General features: G+C 36.1%; 1 protein-coding gene across 1 annotated transcript; it reads right to left on the bottom strand.

Annotated features, from left to right (window-relative positions):
* Window positions 1-1,006: 1,006 nt before the first annotated feature.
* On the bottom strand, window positions 1,007-24,489 carry egr (TNF superfamily member 12 eiger). The gene is made up of 7 exons (XM_073990813.1): window positions 23,427-24,489; window positions 19,032-19,163; window positions 8,409-8,716; window positions 8,256-8,342; window positions 8,079-8,179; window positions 1,691-1,804; window positions 1,007-1,617 (listed from the first exon to the last, which is right to left on the bottom strand). Exons 1-7 carry the CDS (start codon window positions 23,592-23,594, stop codon window positions 1,244-1,246), a joined length of 1,284 nt encoding a protein of 427 aa, XP_073846914.1. The 5' UTR covers window positions 23,595-24,489; the 3' UTR covers window positions 1,007-1,243.
* Between the last annotated feature and the right edge of the window lie 1,827 nt (window positions 24,490-26,316).

Here is a 26,316-nt window from a genome sequence, read left to right as displayed (position 1 = left end):
TACTTTATATGGGGCGTTATATGGGGGCTATACCAAAACGTGGACCTATATAAACAAACTTTGGTAGAAATGTTTTTTAGCTTCTGGAGACACAAAATACCAAATTACAACCAATTCGGTGGTAAAATGGGACAAATTTCTTAAAAATTCCTTAAAACGACGACGCGTCATTTTGTATGGGGGCTATACGAAAACGTGGACCTACATAGCCCGCTTTCAATACCAGAAGTTCTACGTACATACACTAATACCTCGATCTGTGTTGCCTCGATTTGCGTTGTTTCGATTTTTGTTAAGCAAAAAATAACAGATTTTTTCGATTTGCGATGCTGAATCGATTTTCGTTATTAAAAAGTAATATTTGTAGCTTTGAATTTTGTGAAGAGATTATTGAAAACATGTAGAATCATGTGTTTTGATTTGAGTTGTTTCGATTTGCGTCGGAACCAATCATTAACGCAAATCGAGGTATTAGTGTATAATAGATTTTACCAATATTTCATCCACCTACTTCAATCCGTTCGGACGCTAGAGTGATTTCCACAGACGGACGGACATGGCTATATCGATGTAGAATTGCACGCTGATCAAAAATATATGTAGTTTGTGGGGTCTACAATGATTATTTCGAGTAGTTACAAATGGAATGACAAACTTAATATACCCCCCATCCTATGGTGGAGGGTATAAAAATATATATGATATAAATAGATACAAGCAACACTAAAAAATAGTGCATCAATTAATGACACATCTCGTAATGAATCAATAAATTTTGACCGAAGTTTTTCAAGCTCAGATAATACCAAACTTGGTGAACTTTTATTTCGTCGAATAAAAAATAATAACTAGAAAAAAGGATTTATTAGAAAACTTACCACCTGCGTTTTAAGTTAACTAAAATTTATATCCTACTTTTTTGCTTTTTGGTTTTCAATACTTATTAGTTATTTTATTGACTACATACATGTACATATATATTTTATATATAAAAAAATTATTATTATTTTTCGTTTTAATAATTTATTAGTATCATCTATTGGATTTTAGCATTTTGTATATAACTGAGCTCCTCAACACATCGCGCTGGAGATGGTGGTGGCAAATTTGTGCATTTATACGATAAATACATTTTGCGTGTTCGTTCATCTGTGATTTAAACATTTAAATATGCTAACAATAATTTAAGTAATATAAAAATAATAAAAAAAATCTTATATATGACCATGTTGCATGCAGCGCATTAAATTTTAATCAATCCAAAATAACTTCGATTGTTCTCTTCTTGCAGATGAGTTTTACGATCGGTGTGGAAGTCTTGAATGTGTATTTGTTCGTCACGTTTTAAATATATCAGACCACTGGTGTGACATGTATTGATAACGGAATTATTATTGGTTAGAATGTGGCTCAAACACTGCAGGAACGGTTTATGACCATGGAAGATAATGAAACCATTCTGATTATGATGATTGTGATAACACACTTGAGCATAGACATAGTAAAGGCCAGGTTCACGAACAGTTAGTACACCGTTTTCAACCTGAAAATATGTGTCTAGAGTTTCGCGTTCATTTGTCCATGTTGGTTTCCCAATGTACATGTCACCATTATATGCTGTGAAAGGTAAAACCAAGGAAAGGGAAATAAATGTTAAAAAAAGATTACCGTGGACAGCCAATATACTTACAATGAACTCGAATAGATGCATGATGGTTAGGTATTTTATGCGTCAAATGGAAATGAACAGCCGGCTTTGTAGTTTCAACTTCATTCAAAGCATTGTTTGGTGCTATTGTTTTGGCTGAAACAAAATGTAAATACATTAATTTATTAAATTGAACAAGGAGAAAAAGGATTGGGGGATCAGAATTTTTTTTAATAAAAAAGCAGCAACGAAATTGTTACCCATCCAATATTCTGAACTCATACTTCAAAAATCAAGATCTCTAAAAAATTTCGGAAATTGTTTACTCTATAAGCCTGGGCGGACTTTTGAGGTGATGCTACCAACCCTTTAATTAGACTTTGAAGACGATTCCCTAAACGATAGCACTGTTTTCATTGAGTTCGCACTTCCCTTCACAATCTGGAACAATCTATCATTATTCTATGCGGAAACAGAAATATCAATAACATTCCCAGCAAAATTTGAAGGAAGGGGTTCAATGCGATGACGTGATTTCATGGCATCTTTTGCATTGGTTCAAACGAAGTCGTGAAAGATCCGATCTTTTCATCAGCATTTGAACCCATTCCATCGATCCAATAGAGTTGAATTTTGTGTTTTTATACCCTATACCACAATGTGGAAAAGGGTATAATAAGTTTGTTTTCCCAAAAATTCATGTAACGCCGCGAAATATTCGTCGTAGACCCCTCATGTGGTATACCAAACTTCATATCTCGTCGTCCATTAAAAATTGTAATCAAGCTAGAGGCCGCAATTATGGACCGATTGTCACGAAATTTAGTATGGAGGTCGGGTTTGGACCAGAATAGAACTGATTAGTTTTTGGCGATGATCGTGAAATGTTAAAGGGATGAAATGGACCAAAAACAAAATTTTTGCTCGATTTTGTAGCCGCTCTGTAGGTCGCAATAATAGTCCGATCGGCGCGAAATTTTAAACGTAGTTTTGGTTTGAGATGAAGAAGTAGCGTGCAAGTCAACGGTATGATCGGATAATATTTAGCGGGTTAAATTGATCAAAACTTTTGTGTATACATTTAAATAAAAGTTATCATTTATCAAAAGCTAGCCCGGAAAGCTAGTGCACAGGGATAGTGGTATAGGGTATCACATGGTCGGCCCCGTCCGACTATAGTCTGTTCTTACTTGTTATTTATACACATTTTTTTATACCCTCCACCATAAGATGGGGGTATATTAAGTTTGTCATTCCGTTTGCAACTACTCAAAATAATCATTGTAGACCCCGCAAACTATATATATTCTTGATCAGCGTGCAATTCTATATCGATATAGCAATGTCTGTCCGTCTGTGGAAATCACTCTAGCGTCCGAACGGATTAAAGTAGGTGGATGAAATTTTGGTAAAATCTATTATATGTACGTAGGACTTTTGGTATTGAAAGCGGGTTATGTATGTCCACGTTTAACCCCCATACAAAGTGACGCGTGACGCGTCGTCGTGTCCCATTTGACCACCGAATCGGTTGTAATTTGGTATTATGTCTTTTCAGAGGCTAAAAAATATTTCTACCAAAGTTTGTTTATATAGGTCCTCGTTTTGGTATAGTCCCCATATAACACCCCGTATATAGTACGCGTCACTTTACGATATTTTGAATGTATTAGTCCCATTTGACCACAGAATCGGTTGTAACTTTGTATTTTGTGTTTCCAGAGGCTAAAAAAATAAAAATGTTTACATAGGTCCACGTTTTGATATAGTCCCCATAGGACGAGATCTCCCGATTTTCGGTATTTTTATGGTTTTAGCCTCATTATCACACCGAAATGGCTAATTTGGTATTTAGTCTTCGTTGGGGGTACAAAGCTTTCCCCCAGAAATTTGTAGGTATAGGTCCACGCCCTCATATAGCCCCCATAGAACGGTTCCTCCAGATTTTTGGTATTTTGAAGGTTGTGGCCACATTAATCCACCGAAATGGCTGAAAGTTGGTATTTGGTCTTCATTTGTGGTATTAAACGTTCCATATGAAATTTGTTGGTATAGGTCCACGCCTTTATATAGCCCCCAATAGAACTTACCTCCCGATTTTCGGTGTTTTGAAGGTTGTGGCCTCAACATTCCCAGAAATGGCTGATATTTGGTATTAAGTCTTCGTTGGGGGTATAAGAAACTTGTCGGTACAGGTCCACGCCTTAGTATAGCCCCAATAGAACGGTACCTCCTGATTTTCGGTATTTTGAAGCTTGTGACCTCAATATCCCACCGAAGTGACTGAAATTTGGTAGTAAGTCTTGGTTAATGGTATACAAATTTCCACCTGAAATTTATCAGTATAGGTCTGCGTCTTCATACTAGTGTTGGGCAATCTCGTTCATTGAGCGGATCGATCTTTTTCATTCCGTTCAATAAAAAGATCCGGGTCGTTTACTTCGTTCGTTGGCTCTTTTTCGTTCAACAATACATTTGACTTTATTATTTTCTTTTGAAGTCGTTCGTTCTCTGCTGCATATGACTCTGTCGTTCTTTTCACCGAATCGTTCTTTTGAAAATGTTCGTTCACGAATGACACATTGTGTGCTAATGGGGGTGGTTTTGTTTCTGAACGTAGTGGTGGTGGTTTTGACATGAAAGAACCAGATGAACGAATGATGCAAAAGAAAGATATGACCGAGATGTGCTACTGAACGAGGTGAGTTGTTTTGTGTGGAAATTTGCGCTGTTTGCGCTAACGCAGCGTTTGTTTAGAGTTTGACTGCAAAACCAATGCTGCTAATTTTGTAAGCAGCAATGACTCGTCCATCGGGGATCTAAGGGGTCGATCGTCGATAACAATTATCGTTGAGTGGCGCTGCCAGTTGTCAAAATTGATCCACGTATGGCAACTCTCAACTGAAGTTGCGAATCTCAGTTGACGAAGCGGCTGTTTTTCAGCAACCACCAATTTTCAGTTGCAGTGAACATTTTCGAAGAAACAAGAAGTAAAATAGAAGGAAAAATAAACATTTTGTTAACAATTATTGATTCTTTGCATCATTAATGAATTTTGTGTATCAATATGGTGAAAATAACGACAAAGCAGCAGTTCGAAATATTATTTGATAAACTGAGTGAAAATCCAAACTTAGCCCGAGGAGTTCGGGAGTTTTGGTGAAACCAAAGCCACAGCGGATGAAGCGTGGAGGTCTATTTCGGACATTTTAAACAGCCATGAACCTCTAACACGAACACCTGAAGAGTGTAGATTGAGCTATGCTTTTGGAAACTTCCGTCCTCCAAGAATCGCAACGGTGCGCACACTTTTAAAAGTGGGGGTATTCCTGTTGATCTGTAACTTTCTTTGAAGTCATCCTTTAACGTTTCCACAAGGTAAACTACGGCATCCTTTGGCAATCCAAAATACGCCTTAAACCTGAGATAATTTACTGATTATACAGATCTTTCCACATGATCATCAGCTTACAGTGCAGATGGCAATTCCAGTGGATTCGACTTGTCCCTCAAATTTCTTCTAATAGATGCAATGTCCTGTATATTTTCTTCATCATCAAAAATAATTCCACCGAACTTATCATTTTTTGGGACAGTAAATAAAACTTGACGATCCGAAGATTCAATGGGCAGGTTATATTCCAATCTTGGGTTGTTTTCCAAATTTGCTCGAAAACTCAGCCAAAATATTAAAATATTGTCCAGAATACACAAAAGATTTATCCAAAGCGCAATTATTTTTAAAAAGTTTTTTTTTTTTGGCGAATAGAGGTCACAAGTTTGAAAAAACACTGATCGATAACATGTTTATCGACCACCCAGTTGAGTTGACATTAATGGTACAACATTTCGTCTCAGTCGCGCAGACAACTGACAACGCAACTCAAGTTTAGTGGCAATACAAGATAGACCCATAAATGAACGATATAAAAGAATGGGCTGGATACGGATCCGTTCGTTCTTTTCACGGAATCGTTCCTTTGAGCCGGTTCGTTCATGAACGACGCAACTCTACTTCATACAGCCCCCATAGAACGGTACCTCCTGATTTTCGGTATTTTGAAGGTTGTGACCTCAATATCCCACCGAAATGACTGAAATTTGGTAGTCTTCGTTAACGGTATACACCTGAAATTTGTCGGTATAGATCAACGTCCTCATATAGCCCCCATAGGAAGATATTTCCCAATTTTCGGAACTTTTGGAATTCACTTCAATACATTTCGTGGTTGAGGGTATAAAAAGTTTGGCCCTGCCGAACTTAACGCTTTTCTTACTTGTTAAATATATAAGATTAATTATTTACAATAGGCTTGATGTTGCCGAAGACTCGAAATCACAGCCAACGTTGTTAAAACTCTCGTCGTAATGATAATGTCATTCGAAAAGGTTGATGAAAATGACATGCCAAAGCATTGGTGGAAATGACATGCCAAAGCATTGGTTAAAAGTGACATGTCAAAGCATTGGTGTAAATGACATGCTTTGGATCCAAAAATGAATAGCATCTTTTGGGGACCACGCTCATAAAAAATTCATAGATGAAGATGCTAAAAAGATGACATGCCAGATCACTTTCACCCATGATTGGCATCTTTGGCATCGAACATTTTGCTGGGATTGTTTACTCTTTGCAGGGGTACTTTCCCTTCTCGATGTGTCCCGTCTTTAGGTCTAGTGTGAGGTAGTTCTGTTTAATATGAGGTACTTCTGTTTCATCTGAAAGTATGTTTTGTACTGAAGAAAATTGCTCTGCCTTTCTCGCAAAAAGAACAAAAATAATTCATACAATTTTTTTCTTTTCCTCTTTGCTTGCTAGGTTGGTTAACTGTGAAGAAAAAATTCCTGCTTGTGGAAGATTAAATCGACAACAACAAATAACGAAACACAAGCGTTTGGCCGCACCAAAGCAAAAACAAACTTTTTCACCGTCCCGTCGTCGTTTCTGCGTCTTCTATTACACCATACACACATGTCTTTATTATAAAATAAGGGAGAGCCCAGTTGCTACACTCTTTGACAAAAATCCTCTCTCAACCCATTAAAGAATATGTTGGTACCCCAGCAAATATGATTGAGATATGTTACAAAATGTTGCAAACAAATATATGTTTGATTTGGATCCAAACAAATTACGTTTGGTTAGAGGACTTGAAAGCAGTCTCACAAAACCCGTGACTATATGTTGATATTCAGGTGACCCATAAGGCGAAATATCGTTTAAACTTTTGATCATAGTAATATAACGGGAAACTAATTAACTCGGGTTGGTTCTAAGTCGATCAATTTACCAATTGATGAATCTTTTAAGCCACCGATATGTTACTACAGCCACCTCAAGAAAGCGCGCCATATATGGCTTATGGAACCTGGATGTAGGACATACGAAGCAATCTGGTCAACGATCTCTTAAAATTGAAATATTTCCCCATCTCACTCTTTAAGTTAGCGATGAAGATCACTATGGGACTTATTACGAGTCACTGTAGGGTTAGATCTCTAATTTCAAGATGGGATGACAATGGCGTCAACAACTGTAAATTATGCTGAGAGGCAGAAGAAATGGAAACGGTCGAGTATCTACTTTACAGGTGTCCTTTGCTGCACCTAAAAAGATGTGGACTGCTTGGTAGAACCGAGATTGATACCCTCACCTTCTATCGGTAAATGGAGCAACAACACAGCAATATTGCGGAAATTCATTCCTTTTCCCCTCAATTTCAACAAGCAATAACCATGGAATCTTCCTTTATTTTATTTCTTTAGTGAATGAAAAATGCCCAGTCTGGTGCTACAAATGATAGAAATTAATAAAAAAAATAATTCAAGAATATATTTTTTATATTAATCATATTATCATCCTTTATCATCTTCGAACCTAACCAGGATGAATAGCATGGACCAAGGTTCTCCAAGTGAAGCGGTCACTGTTTAATTAGGTGGCTGCTCATCCATAATCCTAACCAAAACAAAGTCAAACATCACCTTAGGTCAAACTAATTTTTGTTCAAAATAAAAATAGTTGTTAAGGCATCGTAAGATATGGTCTTCCCAGCCTTATGCATTTGCAGACAATGCCAAATTTACCCCACTAATTAGATCGTTGTTTTGAAATATTAAAACAACAACAATATTGGGATTAAGCAAGACTATTTTGAAAAAAAAAAAAAATAACATTGTAACCCTTTACTTCTTGTAGTGGTTTGAAAAACACGCGTTTTAATAGTACGTTTAGACTTATAAATCCACTCGATTTTAAATGTCAATTCCATAGTATATACGTCAAATAAATCGTAGTTGTAAATCCACTGGAATTTATTTGACGTATATTGTATGGGATTGACAGTTTAAATCATAGTATAATTTCATAGTCTAACAGGCGTTTTAGATCCAATTGTAAATTTTAGAAGTAAATTTTGGAATTCCTTACCGCTTTTTATCATTGGCAATTTCCGTCTACGAGAATTGTACGGCCTCATTGGACTGCCTCGGCGATCGGCATTCTCGGCGCCAACAATGGATTTATAAGACCTGTCGGGACAAAACAATACATTGGTTAAATATAATACGTAACTAATCGAATTTACATATGTAAAAGTATGCTTACCTTTGAATTGCTGTATGGCTAACATCGGATGATGGTACTTCATCGGCTCCCTCCATGAACATTGACACTGAACGTGTTTTCCGTTTCCTTTAATACGAAATAAATCAGTATTTTAGATATCTGCATGCAAAATGTTACGAATGTTTAACATACCTTTTTTGTGTCGTCTCTTTGGTGGATTCAACGAATTTTTCAAAATCGTCATATAAATCATCATCATCAAAAAGATCATCATCGTCGTCATCATTATTTCTGCTATTGTTATCATTGTCATCATCAACGTCTTCGTCTTCTTCATAATCTTTGTATTTCTTAATTAATTCATCGTATGTATAATCGTCATCATCATCCTCATCATCATCGTCTTCTTCACCGCTATTACTTTCACTGTCATTGTCATCGCCGCCATCATCATCATCGTCGTCGTCGGGCAGCATATCATCAATTAAAGCATTGTTATTCTATTAAAAACGACAAAAACAACAACAACAAAAGAATAAAAACAGGAAAATATTTCAAAAAGAAAAATGCCGAAGCAAAGCGAAAAAAATTATAAGATGATCAATTAAGATTTTGAACACTTTGCAACATTTCTCATCTAAATGGATTTCAATTCATTATTTTCCCACACAAAAAAAAAAAACTAAAACACAATGAAAGGAATTCAGATGAGAATAGATTTCAATCTATATTTCAAATTGATTTGAATGCACAAATATGCGCATTTCTGAAAAATTTCTATTAATAATAATATACAAATTAATATTAACGATTGAAACTTTGGCTGGAGAACAATATCAAAAAAAAAAAAAAAAAAAAAAAATGGTTTTAAATCTAGGAATAAGATTAAAGGTAATAATAGGAAATATAGTTATAACAGGATTAACATTTATGATGTAAATGCTTACAAGCAGTAAGCCTAAAGCGCATTTAACATGTTGCATGTTTTATAAAACATGCATCATTAAGTTATTAATTCCATACACTATCTGTCAAATAAATGACGTAAACTCCCAAAGCAACTGTGTTGTAATTTAACGAGCCTCCACAAAAGGTTGTTGTTTTTCATGCCGACAGACAATATCAATAGGTTCATTCCAACATAAAGGCCTGGGTACATAAGCTGCCTCGCCTGGTTGCCTTGCTTTCCTGCTTCATTTCTGACATAACATAAAATAAAAGAATATAGAAGCCGAGCCAATTTCGAACTAGGTTGCCCTTTTCTTTTTTATTCTTTTATTAGAAGCAAGCAGGCGAGGCAGCTTATGTACCCAGGCCTTAATTCTGCCGTAACAAAACAGCCAACAAAATCCAACACCCTCTTCCATGTTGTGTAGGAGAAATATGGAAATAAACTTAGAAAAACTAAAACTATCAGCTAATCATAAACACAATACCGCCGCACAAACATCACCAACTAACAAATCTAGGCAGTTTAAAAATAGAATATTTTCTTTATGAATTATCGCATGGGATTATTCTTTTTTATGACGAGGAGATAACATACAACGATATGTTTAAAACTATCGAATATTTATGATATGAAGAAATGAAAAATAAAAAATAATTTTTCATATTTTTTAGCGTTTGGAATAGCAATTTCGCAGTTTCAAGGCAATGACTTCCATACATATCTATATCTATATAAATACAAATCAAATGTCGTTCGTTGGTAATGGCATCAGTTGAGACCGGCTGGACCTAATTCGATAATTCTTTCTGTAAAATGTGCGCCATAACACGACTTAGGGTAGGTTTATGCAAAAAAAAAAAAAAAAACAAAAAAAAACAAAAAATTGACCATATATGTTTGTTTATTAACAAGTAAAAAGTATAAGTCAGCTTTGCCGACAGATATATGCAATCAGCCTGTTTGAATTGAAACATTCATCTATTGACAATGTCGAATCGAATATCGGCTACTCAACCGAAATCCCTTTTCCTAATAATTGCACCGTCCGACAATTACCGTTACACATGAACCGGACTATATCCGTCTGAAACTATGGTCAAAATGGAGTAAGTTAAGATTCATTTTCTCATCCTGTAGACCTAATAAAAGACATTCAAATTTCAAAGAACAAAATTAAAAAAAAAATATTTTAAATATGCTGTTCTTGGTGTCACATTAAAGAAGAGAGTATTGTTTTTATATAAAAATTCCTGTATTCTTTTTTCAACAACAACAACATTCTGGAATATACATTTACAAAGGGTCTTCGAATAGACCCTAAACTGCACTTAAACAAAAATGTTGAACTTTAGTGGGGTAGGTAGCCTAAGGTGTGGACCGATGTAGTCCATATTCGAACTTTTTCTAAGATTCGCAGAAATATTACGATGTGCAAAGTATGGACCAACTCTGTTACCTCCTTCGAGAATTATCGTGCGCACAATTTTAGCGTACAGTTTTGAACTTTTGGGGAAGAGGTACCCGAAGGAGAGAACCGATATGGCTCATCTTCGAACTTAAACTAAGCTTGGAAAAAATATTACGAAGGTCAAATCAAATCTATTCATCCGGACCAAATCGATTTATCCGATGGAGAGTTATTGTGCGTTCCAGTCACTACACATGGTGCCATAGGGCCCATTTTCTCAGGAAGTATTGATTTGCGCCTGAAAAAACTTGTACCGTCGTAAACAGCTACTCTCAAATCGCTTTGATTCTTTTTGCAACAACTTGTATTCTCCCAAACTGAGTTTAAGTTCGATAATGGATCGTATCGGTCCATACCTTCGGGTGTCTGCCTCCCGAAAATACAGTACATCGGTCCATCCACATCTTCCGGTACCCACCAAATTTCAAAAATTTCCAGTGCAGTTTAAGGAAATGTACTGAATCGTTTTAAGTATACCCTCAGCCTTTAGGCTAAAGAGGTTTGATACGACCAAAATTGTGTTTCATCGAAATAATGATTTTCAATTCTAATTATGTTTGGAAGAAATTCGTTTCAGACAATTTTGAGTTGATTTAGCCATGTCCGTCCGTCTTTCTGCGTGGCTGGTGTGCACGATAACTCTCGAACGGTTTAACCGATTTGTTTCAAATTTTTGGTATCGTAATATGTTATCCAAACTTAATTTAAATTCGAAGATAGACCATATCGGTCCACTTCTTCCGGTACCTCCCCCACAAAAGTTAAAAACTTTTGCTAAAATGTTGCGCACGATAACTCTCGAAGAGAGTGACCGAATTGGCCATAACTTTAACATATGGTCATATTAGTTTCAAGTCATAGATCAGGTTTGAATATACACTAAAACGTACACTCCTACGTGTAGCTTCCACACAAAATTAGCAAACAAGAACAGTATAACAGCTCGTCTCGGATCGTTTTGATTTTTTTAACAAGTTCTGTTACGATGGCCCATATTTTTCGGGGCAAGTCCATATTTCCTACATCTTTCGGCTATCACACTAGTTTTTTAATCGTTCTTTTTTAAATTTTTGGCAATATGTTGAGTATGCGTCTCTAGTTAAGACGGTACAATTTTCTCGGGAGCAAATTCATACTTCCTGCGAAATTTTTTAATTGAAATGTTTATTTTAAATATTACTTTGTATATTATATAATATCATAGTCTGTAAGGAATGTATATTCTAAAGACTGAAATAAATAAATAAATTGGCCCAAAAATCCTATAGATGTCAGAAGTTTTGTGGTTACTTCTTTTCTTTAGATGCGAGGCTGAGGGTATATCTCTGTCGGCACAGTTGACTGATACTTTCTTACTTGTTTCTTTGCGGTAGATATTACGACTGCACACCACTGCCGACTAAGAAGAGAGCACACAAGATTGTGCATTTTTCAAAATATTGGCAACTTTTGACAGTGTGTTAGTAAGGTTTTATGCACGCAAGCTGCAAAACAAAAACAAATCAAAACATTTGCTCTCTTTTGTGCGCTCTTTCTTTGCATTCGGGTCGTGTGTGTGTGAATTGCCGAAAAACTTCGTAACTTCAATAATACCAACGAACGGCATTGCTGTACACTGGAGCATGTTCATACATCATACATGTCCATACACTTAAAAGCCCTTCCGGTATCAACTAAAATGAATGATGAGCACGATATAATACTATTTAAGTATCCAATTTGGCCGAAACTCTGCCCATCGTAAAGTATCTTCCAAACGTAAATCAAGTTCCAAAATTTTTTCTTTAGTCCTGTTGAGGATCGTTTTGTAATTTTCATCGAAGCTAGTCCACGAGGTCATGTTTTCGCTTAAGGTTAATCGATGATTGTTTTGAAATTTTTATCGAAGGTAATCCCTGCTATTCTGATAACAACGATAATTTTTCTAAAATTTTGTAGATTATCTTTAGAAATATAACAAAAATTACTGACTCTATTATTATTGTACAATACTATGCCATTTTTACTTAAACATATTTTTAAAAACTGCATAAAAACATTGCCTCCATTATCCGTGAAAATTGATTATCCGTAATGCCTCCGGTCCCGACCATTACGGATAATCGAGGTCCGACTGTATTACGAAATAATATATATGCATTCATTTTGTTTATTGGAAAATCTCCATTGTTTTGATTGGTTTTACACCACACCAAAGATAAAATAGAAAAACTCGAAGCTATTCGTAACAAATCTCCATCGGCGAACCAGAAAAATTCCCGATGAATGAATGTCTACCGAGCATCCGGATAAATAACTAACCCTTCAACATCAATTATATCTGCATCTACTTCTGTTTTTCTATTACAAATATTATATACTCATCTTATACAAATTAAACTTACCATACCTTAAAAGTATGTGTGTACAACAAAGACCAGCATGTTTCATGATTCGTTAAGAAGTGTCTTCTAGCATAACGACAACGTCATGCTATTCAATTGTGATCTTCCTACTTGTCGTCGCAATAATGTTCTTCAAATTATTTAGAGATGCAACAATGCTCGACAATTGTTAGTGACGCATGCATGAGTTTTCCCGTTTAGTGAGACCACAAAACTTCGTGGTTTTGTTTTCCTACTCAGCACTCATTATACTTACGCATCCTCAGAATGGTACCATTAAAAGTAGACCAAAAATAAAATAAAAAAACAACTGACCCTTCGATAAAATAAGTACTTGTCAAGTGATTCAAAGATTTGTTAATGCTTGGTGGTCGTTGCGACCCATCGTTCTGTGTGCCGGAAATACAAAAAGCAGACCGTTTTCACAAAACTTATTTTGATGTGGTGTCTAATCTTTTTGGAATTCCCACTTACATTCGATTGGATATGGCAGTCAAAAAGCCTCCCTTTTCAAATTGATATTATGGCTGTGGCCGCTGCTGATGATAGTGTGACTGACACACGCACATAAGTATGGCGGTGATCATGTGCCAGCAGAAGTAGTAGCAGCGGCAGCAATTGACTAGCGGTTACACACAGCCAGCCCGAGCCCATTTGTAAGTGCATAAATCATTTTTGATTTTTTAGAAAATGTTTACGCATTTTCTTTGGCTGATCTTTAATCTGAACGGACATTAGACATGTTCGACACAAAAATCTCTTGCCTAATGACACGTGCTGAAGAAATGGTCCCGCATTATAATATATATTGTCCGAGTGTTGAATCGTGAAATAGCCAAGTGAGTGCACTTTAATGAGTTTTATGAGTATATAATGCAGCTAATTGCGGTTTCATTGTAGTTAAGATCGTTAATACGATTCGGAAGTTTGAAACGGGTAAGCGGAAGTAGTAGAGTAGACGAACATACACATATGTATGTATGGTTCCACAAACCTCGCCGAAGTGACAAAGGACAGTGCCTACATGTTATTCAAATTTCTACACTCCATCATAGTCCATGCTGGAAGTTTATATATTTTTGAAATCATTCCTTTTGATGCTTATAGTGCTAAGCATCCTAAACTATTGCGTCAATTATGTCCGAAAAAATGCACTAGCCCGCGAGATAATTATATCGTTGTAATCACATATGCGTGGACCTTCTATGAGAAATTCAAACCAATCCAATTAAGATTTTTTTAATTTTGGTGAAGGAGGTACCCTACGGTGTTGCCCGATATAGACTTTTCCTGGACCACTATATATACGTTTGAGAGAAATATTAGCATTATGACCGACAGCCATTTAAGTTCGTCATCATAGATTTTTTACAGCTATTGGATTATGTTTGAAGCATTAACGTGCTCACGAAACACAATATATCGCAATAACAGGATCCCAAGGAATACTTCGAAAAAATTTAAAAGTATTTTCAAACAGCATATAAACTGCACATTAGCGACTCTTTTAAATTTTGTTAGACAACAAATGAATTGCAAAGACCAACATTTCATATTAATCTCTTGCTATTAGTCCTCAAAACAATATTCCGTCAAAATATACAAAGTTTATTTGCGATTTATAATAAATACGGTCAAAAATATGAATCACCTACTATATGGAGGTGACAATAAATGTATTGCAACAAGTAAAAAATTATCAGTCGGCTTTGCCGACAGAGATATACCCTCAGCCTGTGTGGATTGAAATACTTTTTTTTCCAAAAAAACCTTATGTATTTAGGGGGGTTTTTAAAATTTTGGACGTATGAACCGATAAAAGTATTGATAGGATTAAAGCTCAAAAATTTGCGGGGATATCGATAGATAGGGCTACGAAAAACATAATATCGCTGTAAACAGGGCCACTCGAACAGACCCTTAACCACACAAAAATATTTGTGTGGGTGGTACCACAAGGCCAACATAAACTAAGTTTCGACAATATTTAGAGATCCAAAGATTGGACCAAATCGGTTGCTATGAGAAATCGCGCGTACCATTTTAGCAAATATTTTCGAACATTAGTGGGGGAGGTACCGGAAGGAGTGGACCTATAAGCACCACCTTCGAAGTTCATCTAATATTCGAAGAAATATTACAATATCCAAGTGTGAACGAACGCAGTATTTGGTTTGAGCTCTCCAGCCACTACATATGGTTCCATAGGGGTTTTTCACAACTTTCGGGCAGTTTTCTCAAGAAGTATGGACTTGCCCCTGAAAAAACTTTTACTGTCGTAATTGAGGCAGCGACTGCAAGTTGCTTCAATAAAAATAAGTAAAAAAGTATCAGTCGGCTTTGCCGACAGAGATATACCCTCAGCCTGTGAATATTGAAAAAATTTTTTCCAAAAATACGTATGTTTTAAAAATGTTGGGCGTTTGAACCGACAAAAATGTTGATTAGGATTAAAGATCAAAAGTTTTGCGGAGGAGATACTAAGAGAAATAGATCGACATTGACCGTTATGGAAGTGGATCTCCAGCCACAACATTTGGTGCCATAGGGGGTTTTTACACTCTTCGGGCTGTTTGCTCAAGAAGTATGGACTTGCCCCTAAAAAAACTTTTACCATAGTAATTGAGGCAGCGAATGCAAGTTGCTTCAACAAAAATCAAAGTGATTCGATATCAGGTCTTAAAGTGAACTTATCCGAAATTTTGTGTGGGAGTTACAAGATGGTGTGAACAAATATAGTCCATGTTTGAACCTGATCTATATCTGGTAGATATATAAGGATGTGTAAAGTATAGATCAATTCAGCCACTCCCTTCAAGAGTTACCGTACGAAAAATTTTTCCGAACATTTTTGAACTTTTGTGGGGGAGATACCTGAAGAAGTGGACCGATATGGCTTATCTTCAAACTTAGACTATGTTTGGACAAAATATTACTAAGGCCAAATTTTGGACCGAATCGGCAGATCCGTTCCTGAGTTATCATGCGCTCCAACCACCTCACACGGTGTCATAGGGGTTTTTTTCATCTTTCAGGCTATTTTCTCAGGAAGTTTGGACTTGCCCCTGATGAAACTTGTACCGTCGTATGGAGGGCAATGAATACAAGTTTCTAAAACAAAAATCAAAGCGATTCGAGAGATGGTTTGGCGAAATTTTGTGTGGGAGGTACCCGAAGGAGTCTACCGATTGAGTCCATATTGGAACATTATCTAAGTCTGGAACACATTTCACGATGGGCAAAGTATGGACCAAATAGGGTACTACCTTCAAGAGTTATCGTGCCCATAAATTTTCCAAACATTTTCAAACTTTTGTGGGGGAGGTACCTGAAGGAGTGGACCGATATAGCCCATTTTCGAACTTAAACTAAGTTTGGGTAAAATATTGCGATAGCCAAAATTTGAACCGCATCGGTTTATCCGTTCGAGAGTTATCGTGCGCTTCAGCCAGCCATACAGACAGACAGACGGACATTGCTCAATCGACTCCAAATTGTCTGAAACACATTTCGTCCAAACATACTTGGGGTCTAAAACCATTATTTCGATGAGGCACATTTTGCCCGTATGAAAGTGTATATACCCTCGTTAGCATAACTGCTGAGGGTATAAAAATTACCAGATCTATGGTTTCATGGAGAATTACCAAAGTAGTGTTCCTTAATGAGTTGTCTATCCACTTTTGACATTCATTGGAGCTTTACTGAGCTTATTTAACCCAAAATTAAGGTTCGGCATGTTCCACTCTAAGGGTACTGGATCCCCAATTTTTAGTAAACCTTGATCCTTCGTTGGAGGATTTTTTCGAGTTTTTTTTTCTTACCCAAAAATTTGGTATTCCACATTTTCCAGAAGGGGTTTAATTTCCATATTTTAATTTATTTTATGAGAGACGAAATAGAGCTCTGTAGTAGGTCGTTCCAAAATACTGCACTGAGGGTCTATTTTTTACCTATACTTTTCAGAGGTATTTTGATGTATTCAAAGTCGAAATCAGACTGTTTTGCATTGGGCCATTATCCGACAATACATATTGAGTCAAATATTCATTCTTTGCATACTGTGGTCGATTCATCATTGTTTATTTTTTATATTGTCTCATACGTTTTTACCTGTCTGAGGACCTTCCATGACTGCTGTTATATCACTGAACTTTATCACATTCAATACTGTTAGTCCATTATTAGCCGCAAAAGTCATAAAAATGCATAATGACTAGAAAAATTTGGAAAAAGTATTAGTTTTTTTTGGCCTGCCACCGTGGTGCAATGGTATGCACCCCCTTCTTGCACGCAGAAGGTCGGGGGTTCGATTCCCCGGTCAGGGAACATCAAACATTTTTCAACGGTGGCAAAATACCCCTCATTTCCTGAGTATTTCAGCCTTAAAAAACTTCTCCACAAGTGGTGTCGTAAGACACGCGGTTCGGACTCGGCGATAAACAGTAGGTCCCATATCATTGAGCTAAATATGAATCGGGGTGCACTCATTGATATGAGGGAAGTCTCCCTTGTCCCGTATGGGATGTTGTGGAACAATGTTTTTTTTGTATTAGTTTTATAGTTACTGCTTTTCCCTTTGCAATACATTTATTGTCACCTAAAAGTAGCAGGTGATTCTTATTTTAGTCCGCATTTGTTATAAATTGCAAATACATTTTTTATATTTTTATTTAATTGTTGTCCTATTAGGAGAATTTTATTTAATTTAATTAATTGAGCTTATCATGACCTACGGAGTTTTGTATTGAACAATTGATATCTAGCGAAGTCCACACACAAGTCGTTTCGCTGGTGGTTTAAGCCAGCTCATCAGGCATATTAAGATGTGGTGCTAGACAAAGGCTGAGTTTGAAAACTTGTATATATACTACACTTATTGCAAATTTGCAGTTGTGAAGTATTTTTGAAGCCTTTATACTATCAAGGCTAGGCTAACTTTTACATAATTTGTTGCCATAAACTAACAATTATAATGACATTTTTTATCTTTGTTGTCTAACTGTATATAGATTCTTGGAACTTGAACGTTTTAAAGAAATATTTGTTTGTACAAAGTTTAGTTCAAATTGGTTACTACACGAAAGATATCGTGTGCTCCATTTTAGTGACATCTTTTGTGGGGAAAGTAACTGTCGTCAGTCTTCGAACTTACTCTAAGTTTCGACAATATATTTCGATGTACATACAACGTTTGTATGAAATCTTTTCTTCCTAAAACGTTTGCGCTTTGTTCGCACACAACATTTTTTTCATTGTTTCAAAGTTTTCACAATAATAACCTCTACGCCGACACAGTCTAATACATTTGCCAAAAATAAAAGAAGTTCTTCTGGCCCAGAAACAATTTTTGCAATCTGTCGTCATCATCCATGGATTTGGTGGTTTTTTGATGTTTGTTCAAAAGTGGAAAAAATATTTAATTTTTTGGGGATTTCTATTTTCGCAAAAGAAAAAAAAACGGAAAGATTTCGTTTGTCTGAATGCAAAGAATGGCGCCAATAGTAATTTTAAACTAATTAAATAGCTGTGCCACAGTACCATACGGACGGGAAGCAGCAGCAAACGACACATCATTTTCTGTTTCTGTGCTCGAGACTCTTTAATCCGAATAATTCTTGTCCGTCAGTCATGTCTGCTTTTCGTCATATTGGCAATCAAGTGTATAATAATTCTTTTTATGATTTCATATTTAAACAAAAATAAGAAGAAGAACAACAACAACAAATACAAAATATTTATATACAATAGTATTAATATCCCCTCTTTTTCTTACCCCATTATATCAATTATTTTTATATCCCCCTCAAATTAATTGTTATGGTGCTAAAGAATAAAAAAAAAAACAACAATAAGAAGAGCAACCAAACTCTATTCTTCTTTCATAAAATTATGCCAATTGATCGTCACATAATTTTTTCGCTTTTATGGTTTGTCTGTCGAGTAGTCTGCTATATTGAATATTGGTTCGATTTAATTTAGAGACACTTGTCCTCCCCTTGTTTTCTTACCTCATCCTCCTTTTCCAGATCACTTAAGTCATCCAAATATGTGAGACCCAAACGTTTTTGCATACTCTCTATGACTCGGTTCAAATTGTCGACTTCAGTTTGCAGACTGGTTATGCGAACGGTATGCCATATCTATAAAAATATAAAAATATAAATAGAAAATTTTTTAAATTATTGAAATAAGAGGAGGTTATGTGTGTGTTATACCCGATTCCATTTTCATAGGTAAAATGATATTTATGGATTTATCATGCAGTCTAAATCCTATTCATCATATGATAAATTTAAATTTATTCCAAATAAATGTGCCAACTTTTAACACTACATGCCATAAACTGCAACTAAGCTGAAGTTTTTGATGTTTGTGAGGGTGGTACCAGAAGTATTAGGCCTAAAAAAATATTCCACGGACAAATTAACCGACTACGCGAATAAATAGTAATTATTTAATTTGTTACAATACAAAGGTCAAACTTGTGTTCTCGCCAACTAACAGATAATGTTACTGACGTCTTAGCGTTCTAACAAAGCAAACCAAATCTCGGATGTCCGAAGTGCCTGAACAATTTCGGAAGAATTTTAAAAATCTTCGTTTCGAATTCGTTCTAATTTCTATCGATTTTCTAAGGATTTTTTTTTTGTTTGGTCTCCACATGAGTGAGCCGAAAACATTACTTCGAAGGACCACAATATCTTTAGATATAGAACTTTGAGCAAACAAGTAAAAAAGTATCAGTCAGATTTGCCGACAGAGATATACCCTCAGCCTATGTAAATTTAAAATTTCATCTACGGACTGATCAAATATAGGGACTTTTCAGAATTTTGTGGCCCACTAGCCATTTTGTCGCGCCCACTAGCCATTTCAGCGGGTCATCGTATAACTCTTGGACCAGTATGCCAGGAAGATATTATGGACTTGCCCACAGAAAACATAATATCGCTTTAAACAGGACCACAACGAACAGCATCGGTATACATTTCCAAAGGATGCTCGAACAGACCCTAAACTGCACATAGACACAAAATATGAACTTTTGTCGGGGGAGGTACGCTCAGGAGAGAACCGATATGGGCAATTTTAGAAGTTAAACTAAATTTGGACAAAATATTAGGATATCCAGAGTTTGGACAAATTGGTTGCCCCGTTTAAGCGATTTTAGTGCATTTTTAAATATTGGGGGGAAGTACCCGAAGTTTTGGACCGGTATTGCCCATCTTCGAACTGAAACTGCGTTTGGACAAAATATTACGATGGCCAAATTTTGGACCAAATCGGTTGATTAGTTCGAGAGTTATCGTGCTCTCCAGCCACTACATATGGTGCCATAGGGGTTTTTACACCTTTCGGGCTGCTTTTTTAAGAAGTATGGACTTGCCCCTGAAAAAACTTTTACCGTCGAATTTGGGACAGATAATGCAAGTTGCTTCAACAAAAATCAAAGTAATTCGAGAGCGGGTCTTAAAGTGAACTTATCCGAAATTTTGTGTGAGAGGTACCCGAAGGAGTGGACAAATATAGTCCGCATTCGAACTTGATCTATATCTGGAAGATATATTAGGATGTGTAAATTATGGACCAAATCATCCACTCCCATCAAGAGTTATCGTGCGCACGATTTTTCTGAACATTTTCGAACTTTTGTGGGGGGAGGTACCTGAAGGAGTGGACCGATATGGCTTATCTTCGAACTTAAACTAACTTTGGACACAATATTACAAAGACCAAATTGTGGACCGAATGAGTTATCTTGCGCTCCAACCACTACACAAGGTGTCATGGGGCTTTTTTTGTACCTTTCAGGCTATTTTCTCAAGAAGTATGGACTTGCCCCTGATGAAACTTGTACCGTCGTATAGGGGATAGTGAATACAAGTTGTTACAACAAAAATCAAAGCGATTCAACAGTAGGTCCTAAACTGAACTTTTCCGAAATTTTGTGTGGAAGGTACCCGAAGGAGTGAAACCTCATACATATTAAAACCTCATCTAAGTATAGTAGGGCCAAGAGTTACAGAAATTTAAAACTGAAAAAGAAAAAAACTTGAACCCTCAGCATTTAGGCTAACGAGGGGTTATCTGCAATTTTAAGCAATCAGAAATGTGTCTCATCGATATAATGGTTTTAGATTCCAAGAATGTTTGGACGAAACCCGTTTGAGACAATTTGGGGTAGATTTTGCCCTGCGAGCGAATTGCGCACGATAACTCTCGAACGGAACAACCGATTTGGTCACTCTTAATATTTTGTACGACTCCTTCGGCAACCGCCCCAAGAAAAGTTCAAACAAATTGTGATTAGGTCCATACTTGGCACATCGTAATATTTCTACCAGACATAGATCAACATTCTACACAAAATGTCAACATTTTAAAAAAAAATTTCTTCGAAATTTTTGCCCTCACGGCAACCATTACAACCGTAGATTTATTCGGGCGCAAGTCAATTCTTCCTGTGATAATAGCCCAAAACCTCCAAAAAAACCCTATGTCACCAACAAAAATGACGGATGAGCACGACAACTGAGTTACAGTTACATAAAGGTATACATATATCGGACGATACATTCCGGTACCTCTCTCACAAAAGTAAAACTTTTTTGCTTAAGGGCTGTTCGAGGATCGTTTTAATATGTTTATCGATGGTTGTCCTTGTGGTCCGGTTTGCAGCGATAAAATGTTTTTAGTGGGGAAGGTCATGCGCTCTGGCTGGTTCCAGGATTTTCGTGGAAGGCAGCCCTTGTGATTCAGATTACAACGATATAATTGGTCTGTTCCCGTATTTTAATAAATGCCAAAAGTAGTAACAGTGATATACGAATCCCAAATTAAAAAAAAAGTTAAAAACTTTTTTAGTTCTGGAAAAGAGCTAATATAGTTTATTTTACGTGCGCATGTCAATGCTTCCTTACACAATGATCCAAAAACTTCAAAAAATCCTACGATGACAAACACTTTTGTTGCTTGCTTTATTACAGTTAAATGCCACTCCTCGGAACATATTAAAATAGCGGGTAGTAGTTGTGATAATGATTACAATATTACAATTAATTTTTTCTAGAGTAAGTCAATTCTTCCTGAGATATAGGCTCCAAAATGTTCTAAAACTCCACTCCGTCATACGAGGGTAGTTCGGAAACGTTTTAGCCTAGCACAACAAGCGCGTTATAAACAAAAAAAAAGTTAAGTGTTTTGGAAACTTCCATCTCTGTTATGATCACATGTTAAATTTTGTTTCGATCTGGCAACTCCTTCATATAGAAACAGGTGTTCAAAAATGACGCATCCGCAATTTTTTTACAATGGAAAACTTAGAAATGCGTGCTGGGTGCCGCATTTGTCACCAGCCGATCAAAAAGGCATAAGAATGAACATTTCTCAAGCTTGTTTGGATCGTTGGACGGATCCACCACTATACTCCAGAGACAAAAGAACAATCCAAACAATGGACTGAAGCTGGAGGAAGTGCCCCAAAGAAGGCAACAACAATTCAATCGGCTGGTAAGGTTATGGCAACGGTTTTTTTGGGACTTCAAAGGTATTTTATTGATTGACTATCTGCAAAAGGGTAAAACAATAAATTCAGAGTACTATTGCAACCTTTTGGATCAATTAAATGTATAAATTCGAGAAAAACGTCCTGGCTACAACACAAAAAATAATTTTTCATCAAGACAACGCACCAGTGCACAAGAGTGTTTTAACAATGGCTAAAATCAACGAATTAAAGTACGAGTTGCTTGACCACCAACTTATTCTCCTGATTTAGCTCCCAGTGACTTTTATTTGTTCCCAAATCTAAAAAATTCCTTGCTGGAAAGCGTTTTACCTCAAATAAAGATGCAATTACAATTGTAAACCACTATTTTGAAGACCTTGAGGAAAACTATTTTAATCAAGGGATAGAATTGCTAGAAAAGCGTTGGACTAAGTGTATTGAAGTTTCAGGAGATTATATTGAAAAATAAAAATATTTTTGAAAAACTAACTATTCTCTTTCATTGATAGGCTAAGAAGTTCCCGAACCGCCCTCGTACACTTTCGGTTTCTGGGTAAAATTTGAGCCAAAATTGTTAACACCTTGAAACACCAGTTTCATCCACTACGAGGCTTAATTTTCTTCTCACATTTAAAATTAAGTGTTACATGTCTTGGTATAATCCACTTAGTCCAGACGAATATACTTTAATGTGTGTCATTTTGGGTATTCAGTTAATAAAATACATTTTCGCGATATCATCTAAATACCGATGACACAAACAAAAATTAATAAGCCGTGTCTAAACAATCCATTTCCAAGACCATTTATTAAATTTCTAATTTCTTGCCGGAAATGTGATGACGGTTTCTATCCAAATACAAAAATATATACCCAGTAACCCCTCCAAACTTACCGTAATGCCCAACAACGTTGTGATCAGCAACACCACAAGGGCACTTGCCGCAATTGCAAGAAAGCAACGGCTACTTCGATTATGAACGGATGAGGTACTCGAATGTGATGCTGTCACATAATCAACACTGCCGGGTGTTATGAACGGCTTAAGAGTTTCAGCAGTCATGTTAGCGTGGATCCAGTAGCAGCAGTAGTGACAGAGTGAAGTACAATTAAAAATTTAATTAAAGCACAATGAGTTTGGGTCACTCCAATTTCTTTTTTCAATTCTTCTGACACTTCTATATAGGTCCGTCTTTTAATAATCACAATTCAAGGGATACATCTGTGTGCATGTTATTATGTTCATATCTTTTTCCAAAGGGTAGCAGACAGCACAGCACACTGCGTGTTGCGAGAGGAGGAAATATTTGGCAAAACTAGTTTCTTGCTCTTGACTGGACTTTCCGCTTCACTTCTGTATATTGTCGCGTACTACGTTGTAGTCTCCGCCGATTATGGAGGCAAGTTTACTTTTTTTTGTAGTATATTTGTTATTTTGGTTGCAAATTCTTATAGAAATACTACAGGCCTAAACAGTTTTTTTTTTTCGTTTTATTTCATTCTTTCATTCACATAAAGTAAAATATATGATTTCTATTCTGTTTTTCGTTGTTATCATCACTTAAAACAAATTAAATGCAATTTTGTTTTTCTTTTTATTTTTGGTATTTTTGAGATCATGGGACAACAACACAGAAATAAATAAATAGAAAAAACACACAACACTCTCTGCCCACTAGACGACTTCTTTATGATCAGATTTGTGGACGACGACTGAACTTTTGTGATGTCCGTTCGTTCTTATGACCCGCACGCGACTGATTTGTATTTCCTTGGTTGTTTTTTGTTTTTTCTCAAGAAGAAGTGATCATCAGTATGAGACTAGACGGCAGTACTCGTTCTAGTTGACACAGCCAGACAACAACGTTGTTCCGTACGGATGATGTCCACTCTGTCGTTCACACAGAGCGTACAGTAGCAGTAATGGTAGCAGAAATGTGTCCATCCAATTGGCAAAGAATCTCTTTTCTCCATGAATGCTAACTAAATAACCAACTATTGAATGAAGGAATTTTGAAAATCTCTTACCCTCATACATGTACACAGGCGGTCCTTTATACAAAGTGTGAACGTGGAAGCATCTGTGTTGGGTGAGTACGTGAACAACAACACCGTTTTGGTAATGGACAAGGCCTTGAACATGAAGGGCCACGCGCATGAATCAACGTTCCCACAAAGGAGATTTCTCCCATATCAATGAGTGCACGCCGATTCATTTTGGCTGAATGATGGCATGTCATCTTTTTAGCATCTTCATCGATGAATTTTGTATGAGCGTTTTTTCCTATTCCACCAAATTGGTCACATATAACCTGTTTGGTGCATAAAATGAACGAAATCTGACAAAAATATATGGGAGCTACCAAGGCACATTTATATAAGGTAGATGCATGAATTACAACAACTAACAAATTTACAAAAACAACATTGTTGTCAATGTCAAAGAAAATATTGAAGAATAGGGTCGTTCCAAAAATTTTCTCAGGATAAACATATGTAAATACATTTTGAAAATCCTCTAAAATAGAACAAATTTGAATCAAAATGTAAGTATAAAGTATTCAGAACTGTCGCAAGTCATTTTTATTACACTTTAAGAATAAAAAGAAGTATTTTATGGTAGCAAATTTCGAAGTTCAAAATTTCATGAATAGACCTTATTACATGTTGAAAACCAAATTTACAAAAAAAGTAAAAATACAGCTTATTGTCACTTCTACCTTATATAAATATACCTTGGGAGCTACAGTATCGGCCAAAGCTAAAGCACCCCCTCAGTACATTTTGTTAAAATGATAATTTTTTTTAAGACAAGATGAAATTTTTTTTTATATTTTATTATTAAAAAAAACACACAAAGTTAAGGAATTCTGCACTTAACATACAAAAAACATTTTAAGTCGCAAATGTAAATGGACAAAACTAAAGCACCCCCCAATTTAAGGAACAAAAAAACTAGTGAAATCAATATTTCGTTGCGTATCCCTTATTCTGGATGACACAGGCACCTCTTGTAGGCATAGGGAATATTATTTGCAGGTTCAAATAAATTTTCAATTCAATTAAAAAATGAAGGAAAATACCCTTCGATTGTACGTCTGTATGTATTTCTTAATGATTCTAGACAACACACTAGGTTGACTGGATAAGACAAAGGCTTCAACAATATTTGAAATTTGAAATAATGTTTGTATAAATAAAAGTTATCAAACTCAGCCTTTGTCTTCTATCTTCTATATCACATCCGGCATGCCATATGAGTCGAATTAAACCACCAGCGAAACGATCGTAGCATATTGGTTGGGGGTGTGGGACTTCGCTAGAATTCACTTTTTAATACAAACTTCTTAGATTATATTAGTTCGATTAATAAAAACTTTCATAAATAGGTCGTCTTAATAAAACAACAGTTATAAATTTTCTTTGGTTTTGCAATTTTTTCGGTTCATTTTTGAGTTAACGATCTCCCACAAGTCCCTATCGAAAGCAAATCCCTTGCCGGAAAAAAATCGTGTTCCGCCTTTGCAATATTTATGATTTAACCGTTGCTTATTTGGTCCACGCCTTATGCCATCTGAACCCTTTAAATTAAACTTAGATTCATCTGAAAACAGCACAATCCTCCATTTTTGGAAACTCCAGTTCAGATGGATCTTGGCGAATTCCAGTCTGGCTTTTTAATTTTTTGTCGATATGAAAGGTTTTTTTGCTGGTCGTCGACTGAATATGCCGACCTCTACCGCTCTTCTGTGAATCATTCTTTTGCTAATTTTGAAATCAAAGCG

This window comes from Musca autumnalis, unplaced genomic scaffold (assembly GCF_047663935.1).
Source record: "Musca autumnalis isolate F117 unplaced genomic scaffold, ASM4766393v1 scaffold_5, whole genome shotgun sequence".
NCBI lineage: Eukaryota > Metazoa > Arthropoda > Insecta > Diptera > Muscidae > Musca > Musca autumnalis.
The sequence above is the reverse complement of the archived record's forward strand: the minus strand, read 5'-3'. Positions and strand labels throughout refer to the sequence as shown.